The sequence below is a fragment of the Branchiostoma lanceolatum genome, chromosome 1 (genome assembly GCF_035083965.1).
Source record: "Branchiostoma lanceolatum isolate klBraLanc5 chromosome 1, klBraLanc5.hap2, whole genome shotgun sequence".
Lineage (NCBI taxonomy): Eukaryota > Metazoa > Chordata > Leptocardii > Amphioxiformes > Branchiostomatidae > Branchiostoma > Branchiostoma lanceolatum.
Window position 1 is genome coordinate 16,999,932 of NC_089722.1, and position 8,881 is coordinate 17,008,812.

Sequence of the window (8,881 nt, forward strand, 5' to 3'; positions counted from 1 at the left end):
GGGAACTTTGAGGCCCTTTTTGAAGGCCTCTGGTATGTGCTCTGATTCCCTTATTGCGTTAAAGAGGTACGTTAGTCTAGCCCACAGTACTTCACCAGCATACTTCAAGTGTTCATAGGTTAAGCCATCTCTGCCTCCCCTTTTGTTGTTCTTGAGTGTTCTGCAGATTGAGGCTACTTCTGCTACAGTAAAAGGCTTGTCAAGTATGACCTCAGCATTACTGTGGCTTTCTTTTTCCATGCTTTTCACCTCGTCTTCAATTATCTTCTTATGGTTATCATCAAAGAGTCTACCTTCTTCTTCTTGTTCATTTCCTAGCATTTCGAAATGCTTGGCCCAGGTTTCTCTGACTTCTGCAGGGTCTGTGATGAGCTGTTCTCCCACCTTGACTGCCTGTGGCTGGTCTTTTTTGCCCTTTCTTTGTCTCACTCTCCTCCAAAACTTTTTGTCATCTGTGCTTGCCAATGAGGCTAACTCCTCATTCTCTTTGGCCTCGTGCAAAAGCTTTGCCTCTCTTAGTTCTGTTCTGAACTGACTCTTGCTGCTCTTGTAGTCTGCATACAGAGGATTACCTTTTCCTCTCGGCTTTCCTGCTTCTTTCCATAATAGCCATGATTTCACTTGCTTCTCGTGACATTCTGTAAGCGTTGCTGACCAGTATGGTTTCTGGTGACGTCTTATTGTCTTTGTTGGTAATGTTTCTTCAGCTGCTCTTTTTAATACAGTAGTTATCAAGCTCAGTTCATCTTCAATAGCCTCCTGTGATTTTTCGGTTGGTACTGGAGCTGATTGCAGCCTTTGACAAACTCTCCTCTTGTATGTGTTTTCTGTTGGTTGACTCCTCACACCTTCCCAGTTCAACCGTGGGTCTGGACTGCTCTCTTTCCACTCTCTTAGTTTGTTGGAAAACTGAGCAATGATGGGATTGTGGTCTGACATATTAAGTTCATTGTAATCCATGACTTCACATCCTATTGTGTCTGCAAGTAGCGAGCACGGTACTAATATGTGGTCGATTGCGGACTGTCTATCACCACTTCCTTGAAATGTTTCCAGAGGACCCTTGCATAAGTGACTTAAATTCAGGGACACAAGGTCTAGTTCAAGGGTGATATCAGTCAGTTCATCGCCCAGCTTGGATGAGGATCCTCTACCTCTGGGACCACCGCTCCTCCCCATATCTGCATTGAAGTCTCCGAGGAATATCACATTGCCTTCGCTCTCGTATTTTCTGTACATCTCTCTCACATAGTCTATTTGTTCTCTGTATCCTCAATGGGTTTAGTTGAATCTGGGAAATACACTGCAAAGAGGAATAGTTTCTGGCCATTCTTTTGTTGGACTCTTATTCCTATGATTCTATCATTTCCATCTTCTAACTTATGGACAGCATAGTCAATGGACGGTTTCCATAAAAAGGCTACACCGCCCTGGCCTCTCCTCCAGTGACTTGTAGTGTGTTCTGTCAGCTTGCTATCTGCCTTGCCCCAACCTCTGTGTGTCATTAACAAGTTGTCCAGGGCTGGAGTAGCCTGAGGGTACAGCCAGTGCTCAGATATTGCTAATATGTCAATGTCTTGTAAGTACTCCGTGATGAAGGGGATAGCTGTTGTGATTCCCCTACAGTTGTAGCACCCAACCGACAGAGTAACATCCGCATGAGTCTTATAGCTGAACTCTGGCATTTTCAAGGCTGAGTTTCTGAGCTTCTCCGTTTCTCTTTCCTGGCCCGTTCAAATGTGTTGCTTGGTTTCTCTCACTGCCATCCTCAGTGCTGTCACCCTTGCTTTTGTACCTCCTCTCTGACATCCATTCACGGCACTTGACCCCCTTGGGCCAAAAGTCTTCCTTCACCACCATATGTGCCTGGTGCAGTAGAACATTGATTCTTGCAAATGCTATGTCTTTCTGTCTGCTGTTCATGACTCTCACAAAGGATAATTGAACTCCCTTACTCTGAGCATACTTGAGTATCATACTCTGAAGGCTCTCTGTTTCTGTCTTCTTCATGTAGCCCAAGAAGAACCTCTTTCTTCGCAGTCGGTTTCTCTCAATACCCACAAAATCTGAGAAGTCAGTGTGGCTGTCTGCACAATTTTTCCCTGTTTGTAACCTTCTGTGTTCGGTGTTGAATTGTTGAGTTCTCGGGGAGTTCTCTTGTTGCACATGTGTTACTGTTTCCTTGTATGTCTTGTTCTGTGTGCATTCAATTCTATTTGCTCCTCGTTGGTTACTTCTCAATCTTGATGGGTCTCTCTGTGGTTTTGGGCTCTCTGCCTTGTCTCTGTCTGCCTTGTCTCTGCCCCTGAGTGCTACCTGCCCTGAGCTCACACTTGGACTTACTGTATTAGTCTGTCCAGGGCCCTTCTCGGCTGCCAGTGGCCATGCATTACTCCCCTCATCTGCACTACTTGGTGGGTCAGGGGCATTGCATGTAGACTTCATACCTGTTGCTCTGTCTCTTCCTCTTATGCCCCTTGAATCAGTTTTTCCTCTTAGGCTGGGGTCTAAAATGATAACATTGGCTTCGTCAGCATGGTTATCACGTCTGGTACTACTTTCCCCACTCTCGCTTTCAGTCACATTTCTCTTTCTAGACTGCCTTGTCTCCTTCTGCTTTTCTTTGCCTTGTTGGTTTTCCTGTCTCTCTGCTGGGCTGTCTGGGCCTTGTTGTTCATAGCGTGCCGCTTGTAGGTATTTAGTTATTGCATCTCCCTGTGTTTTGGTCGAGGACTTCTCAGTGTGTTTCACAAGTCCAACCCCTGTACCAAGACTCTTGTTCTCTCCACCAGTTTGGTTATCAGTACTATTGCCTCCATTTCTCAAGATGTGGTCTGCTGTTTCACCTGTAACACATACAGCACTTGTGGTCTCGAGATGTTCGCACCTGACCCTTACTTCTTGTACCATTTGGTGTGTCCTTGACAGGGCGTACTCTTGCTCTCTCAATCTTTCTTCAATTGAGTGTGCCAGATTTTGTACATATGTTGTTATTTTGCTCATTTTTGTCTCCTTGTCTGTGTCAGCTTTCTTAGAGGAGCCTTGTAGAGCCTGGAGTTCTGTTTCTACTGAGTTGATCTTGTTGTTGTGGGTTGCCACTGTTGTCTGCATTCTCATCTGTGTGGTTTCACACTTCTTCAGCTTCGTCTTCATGCCCTCTATCTCTTCTGTTATCACAAGTTGTGATCCTTTAAGCCCTGCTATTTCCTCTTGGGTACTTTTTTGATGTCTGTCCCAGTGTTCCGTTACATCATCTCTTGCTTCCTCATGGCGTCTTAGCTTGTTGTTCAAGCTCTCAATTCTCTCTTTCAGTTCTTTCACTTCCTCTTTCAGCACCTCTCTCAGACTTGCATTTTCTGCTAGTATTCTCGCTACGGCGTCATTATCTTCCTCATCTTCTAGTATTGGATTTAGGGTTCTGCTTCGTGTAATTGCTGGACTCTTCCATGTGCTGTGCTGTGTTCCATGGGGGAAAATTTTCTTTATTTCAGCAATGTTTCTAGCACCCTCTATGTACTGAAATAGAGCACACACATCCTCTGCTAACCTGTTGGCCACTGGTTCAGTGTTGGCTCTATATAGGTCCGTTTCCTTGGCTGTCCCTGAGGACAACCGGACCTGTCTTGCCTAGCTACTGCAATCAGAGCATCCCTCGTGTGATTCAATATGTGTTCGTCGTAGTCACTGGCTACGAGTACTTTCGTTTTAGCTGCGCATCTGTCCAGTCCAGCAATGTGCCTCCTTACCAACTCTAGGATTTCTCTTGCTGTCTCTGTGTCGTCATCGAAGGATATGTCCTCCATTCCCTTCAGCCACGACCCCGAGCCTTCTAGCTCCTCTTCATCCACGTCTACGTGTTCTTCATGTGTGCTGTGCATGGTTGAAGTTCTTCGTCCTTCGTCTTTCAGACACCAGGGCTTGCCAGGTTGGCCCTCTTTCGCCCTAGAAAAAGAGAGGGGTACTCGCCAGTCTACGGCTCAAATGTACGGGAATTATGGCGTATTGAACGTTGTTTTCCACAGATAATGGCTCAAAGCAAGTACTGGCTACCCACCGGCAAGGGCCCGTATTTCAGGGCCCTTTGATGTTTACTGCGCCTGGCCGGTGGTGAGGGGGGCGGCGTGCGCCGCTCGCTTCCTTCGCTTGACAGTCGAGTTCCTTTCTCGCTTGCTGGTCTTCGGTACTCTCCGCCTTTCCTTTGGTTCTGTGGCGACTTCCCCTGATTGTGCTGGATCTTCTTTGAGCGCTGTCGGGCCACTGGCGTCCTTCGGACAAGGCCCCCTAGGTTGGCGTCCTCCGCCCTATAAAACAAAGAATACTCGGCAGTACACGGGTTACGGATATGAAAATCAAGTTATACTAAACGTCTTTTGCTCTAGCTAATGTTTCGGAAACAAGTACTAGATACTCACCGGGCCCGTTGATGGTACTGGGCTAAGTACAGCGTCACGCCGATGGGGAGGGGGGCGCTGCACACCTCTCGCTTCGGTCCTGTTTCTTCGGCACTCGGCCCGTTTTCCGGAGTCTAATGAATTCTTCTGTACTCCCTCAGTTCTTGTCTCTTTCCACTTCGCACGTAAGTCCTCCAACAGTGTTTTAGTGGGCTAAAAACTCTGTTTTCTGAGAGTTTAGAACGACCGCTAAAACAACACGTCCGTCATCTTGGACGATACCACTACCACTCTGATGTCGTGTTTTGGTGTGTCGAAAACTTTGTTCTTATCTTTCTAACAATTAGATGTACCCAACCGAAGAAACTTTCGGTTTGTACGACCTATGTACCATTTTGCATGGACGTAATTTAGCCACGTAGGCACACAAGCTTCACAAAACGAAACTTGCAAAAATAAAAAAGCCAACGAAAACACATAAAAGTAAGTCAACAACAAGCCTGGGCTTTTACAGTAGGCACACACATACTAGTAGCTTGGAAATTTCTATCACAAAGATATTTTCTGCTAACTCTTTTCTTGATTGCCATTTATTCATTCATTCATTCATTCATTCATTCATTCATTCATTCATTTATTGTTATATTTAACCATAAGGGATAGTTTGACTAACATGTTTTATGTTTTAGTGTAAACAGCCGGTGCTGATTATCCTAATTTTCACAGAAAAAATTTCATTTTATTCTATTTTATTTTGATTTATCACAATATCAAATGGGGCCACGTGTATAACTTCTACATCAATGGGCCAACACAGATGACAATTGTAGAAGTTGTAAGACATGTGCTAACATGCAAGTTCATTCAAGTTCGCGCCCGGCGACACTTCTGAACGAGAGGCAACCGAGTCATACCGTTATAAAAATGGTACATACTAGACTAGCCCCCTGCTGTAGTGATTGCACCTCAGTTTGAAGGGGTAGTAATTGGCTTCTCTGTGATGGCATTTTTCACAATTTGTTCAATAGTGGTAAATGATGGGAATTTCATTTCTACAGCATTTGGAAGGTATGTGTATGTGGATATTATCAGAGATAAATCATGCAAATGAGGGCCTCGTTTGCATGAATTATGAGAAAATGCTCCAAAACTAAGATGCTTCTTTACTAAGATAAGACTTTGAACAACTTGTGTTATTTAGGCAGAGAAAATGATCAACTGATATAATAATATATGCCTCCGTCTCGCATTGTACATGAACATGCATTTGGATTACTGATGATGGGTGCGTTATATAAAGTTGCTTAATGGGTTCAAACCTCGAAGAATGTCGGCCACAGATGTACAAGACATCTACCCTGGCGGGACTCCATTAGACAGTGTTTTTTGCTAATTGATATCGTGTTTTGGTGTGTCGACTGTTGATGGGTGCTTTATATAAAGTAGCTTAATGGGTTTAAACCTTGAAGAATGTCGGCCACAGATGTACAAGACATCTACCCTGGCCGGACTCCATTAGACAGTGTATTTTGCTAATTGATGTCGTGTTTTGGTGTGTCGAAAACTTTGTTCTTATCTTTATCTCGGAGATGGGCTCCACCCTATACATCTAATGGTGTGGGAGGATGTCTTAGTGTAAACATTCAGTGCTGATTATCCTAAACTATGCAAAATTTTCATTTCATTCAATTTATCTTGATTTATCACAATATGAAATGGGGCCACGTATATAAAACTTCTACATATATCTACGGCCCAACACAGATGGAAACTAGAAAGGCAGCATTTGAACGAGCAAATACAACATGTATCGTCCATTTCCCTCCACATGCAAAAAGCGACTGTTCTAATGCAACAATGGAGCATTCCAAAATAACGTTTAACTATCATAAAGTAAGACCTTGTAATGACCATTGTAAATATCAACGCCATCCAGGCTAACGTTTGTTGTATGTCTTCAATGTAGGTATTTGAATGAAGAACTGAATTCAAGACCATTGAGAAATGAATCTCTCCCAATTTGAAAACCTGGATGGGCTCTTCAGTGCACCCATATATTCATACTGGATCATGCAAAAAACACCTGAGTTCCAGAGCAAAAATATACCCCCACTGCTGAAGTGCGCAGAAAAACTTGAAAGAAAGGGTACTCGTTTGATATTGCTCAATTTTAGTTACCACGCTGTACAACAACCGCGCGGGTGCAACTAGGGCATTGTAGAAATATTCCCAACCCAGCAATTGTCTGGGCTAGCATACAGAACAATAATGTACAACCCGGCAATTGCCGGGCGTAGCAGGACTAGGGTTAATGATTAACCAAGCTCAAAATTGAATTTCTAAAAATGTCCCCCTCATACAAGAATGGACTCTTCCATCGGTGTATGGACCAACACGTATTATGGAAATTTCAGAATGTAAACAACAACAGTAGAACCGACTTAATTGCACCTCGGATTAACGCACATTCCATTTAACTGCACCGAATCCTAAAATCCCAAACCGGTTCTCATTCTGACATTCACTGCATTGTTAGTGACTCCGCGTATCTGCACGGCGCATTGTCACCAATGCCGGATAACTGCACCGAAATTAGAAAAAAAAGTCCTTGACAAGTTAACTAAAAAGGTGCGCTAAAAATCGGCAAACGCGGTACAAATGAGCCGATAAGTGCCTATCACTCACTCACTCTCTCCCATAGCTTAGTTGTATGCAGAAGCACAATACCGCCAATATGTCTAAAATTGTTTTGACTACCAAAAGAAGGTGGTCTCCATTGACAATCACGTTGATAGCGATCGTATGGGAGGTCCTGGGTGGGTCACGGGGCGGCGTGTCGTCAGCATAAAGAGACGCACGCCTGCCAGGGGCGGCATTGCACTTTGGCAGACAGCTTGCTGTTCTCAACAAAAAATGGTCTCTACCTGTACACTGTCTAATTACTGTGAATGTGAAGTTCGCGGGGATTTGATTTCGCGATAAGGATGATATGGGGTGTTGTCGGCGGTTTAAGGTTCGCGGCAGCGCTATATTCACATATTGCTGCAATAATAAACGACCGGCGTCTTTACGTACATCTAGTCGCAGATCTAGTCAAAAACCGCACAGTGACTCGGCAAGGGCTACAGACGCGTGGACGGACATAGCAGTAGCTTTTGACGGTGCGTTGCTGACGTAATCATCTGTCACATTCTTTTATGGCAGAACTGAATCCACGTCCAAGAAACGTCCTACATTCACCCGAAGGATGTATACGCGGGTTCGGCTCTGCTATTAGGAGAATGGTCTGTCACTGATCTAAGTCATCTAACCATATCTACCAACTGGATACGTAGTACAGTCCATTGTACAGTAATTCACTACCATGATGTACACAGTCTAATCTGTCCAAACATTACAAGGTCCTCTCTGGCGCTTACTGATTTCACTCACTGTATGCTGAGATGTCTTTCCTGAGAATTTGAAATTTACTGTTTTAATATATAAACGTGGCCCTAACAAGAGGTGGAATCTACGGTGTTACCACACTGTACCTATATAACTAAAGCTTTTTAACATCTAAATGCATGCTAACAAGTTCATACAGTACACCGAGGTTTATAAACTATTCACCTCCTGTATGATACAGTGTACTACCGGTCCAGCTGGGCCATTTCGCATTATTGCACCAGCCGGATAATTGCGCCAAATACGTTGATAAATGGGATGTGCAGTTAAGCGGATTCTACCGAATCTTGCTGAAGATCTAGATTTCTCCTGCGGAAGAATTTCCACAATCTGAGAGTCCATACAAATTTGCATTACGCAGCGACGAGTTCTTCGGAAACAACTCAGGTTTACAAATTTCTGCTAAACGTACCGCAAATTTCTGATGCGTATTTTGTGACCTGTATTGTCGAAAAACACCACCAGATAAGTTTTGTTAATGAAGGCGTAGATTTTCAACCTTCTCAATTGCACATAACTTCAGTGGGACACAACATTAACAACACAAGGACAGGGGGCAGTGAAGTTGTGCCTGTCTGCACCTGGCAGATTAGTGCTCGTAAATGAATTTACTACAGTCAAACCTGGCGCAAGGGACCTAATGCATTGTTTTAAATTGTTTCATGCCATGTATTGCCTTATTGTCTTATTGTTGTATTCTTCGTAATTGTAATGTTGGGTTGTCCGCACCAAAAAACTTGTCTGCCAGGCGTTCCACTGTGTATTGTATTGTTGCAATTTTTAATGAAGTAAAGTAAAGTAAAGTAAAGTAAAGTAAAGTAAAGTAAAGTAAAGTAAAGTGAAGGTAGTGAGTAAAAGTGGTTGCTGAGGACAGGTGGTTTGTCCCGACACCTTGCCTGGTTGACAAAAAAACCCTTACATTTGTTCGAAATGCACTCAAGTTCCCAGGAAACACCCCGTAGCTTTGTAGTCTTGTTTATAATCCCCATGCTGCTATGTAAACAAATTTTAATAAATCATTGTTTGACCATCAGAATTCGGTT

The 8,881-nt window shown here is 43.7% G+C and overlaps 1 protein-coding gene across 1 annotated transcript; it reads right to left on the reverse strand.

The window, feature by feature from the left end:
* Positions 1-1,665: 1,665 nt before the first annotated feature.
* LOC136445029 (ELKS/Rab6-interacting/CAST family member 1-like) lies at positions 1,666-4,661 on the reverse strand. Its single transcript, XM_066442904.1, has 4 exons — positions 4,653-4,661; positions 4,093-4,301; positions 3,747-3,942; positions 1,666-3,456 (listed from the first exon to the last, which is right to left on the reverse strand). The coding sequence occupies exons 1-4, from the start codon at positions 4,659-4,661 to the stop codon at positions 1,666-1,668; spliced, it is 2,205 nt and encodes a 734-aa protein (XP_066299001.1).
* Between the last annotated feature and the right edge of the window lie 4,220 nt (positions 4,662-8,881).

Excerpts from the sequence above, each read along its gene's own strand:
- LOC136445029 (XM_066442904.1), bottom strand. Across the intron at positions 3,943-4,092 it reads CTCACCACCGGCCAGGCGCA|GGCGAAAGAGGGCCAACCTG; the intron begins GTAAACATCAAA and ends CTCTTTTTCTAG. Across the intron at positions 3,457-3,746 it reads CAAGAGAAATCCTAGAGTTG|CACAGCACATGGAAGAGTCC; the intron begins GTAAGGAGGCAC and ends CATGGAACACAG.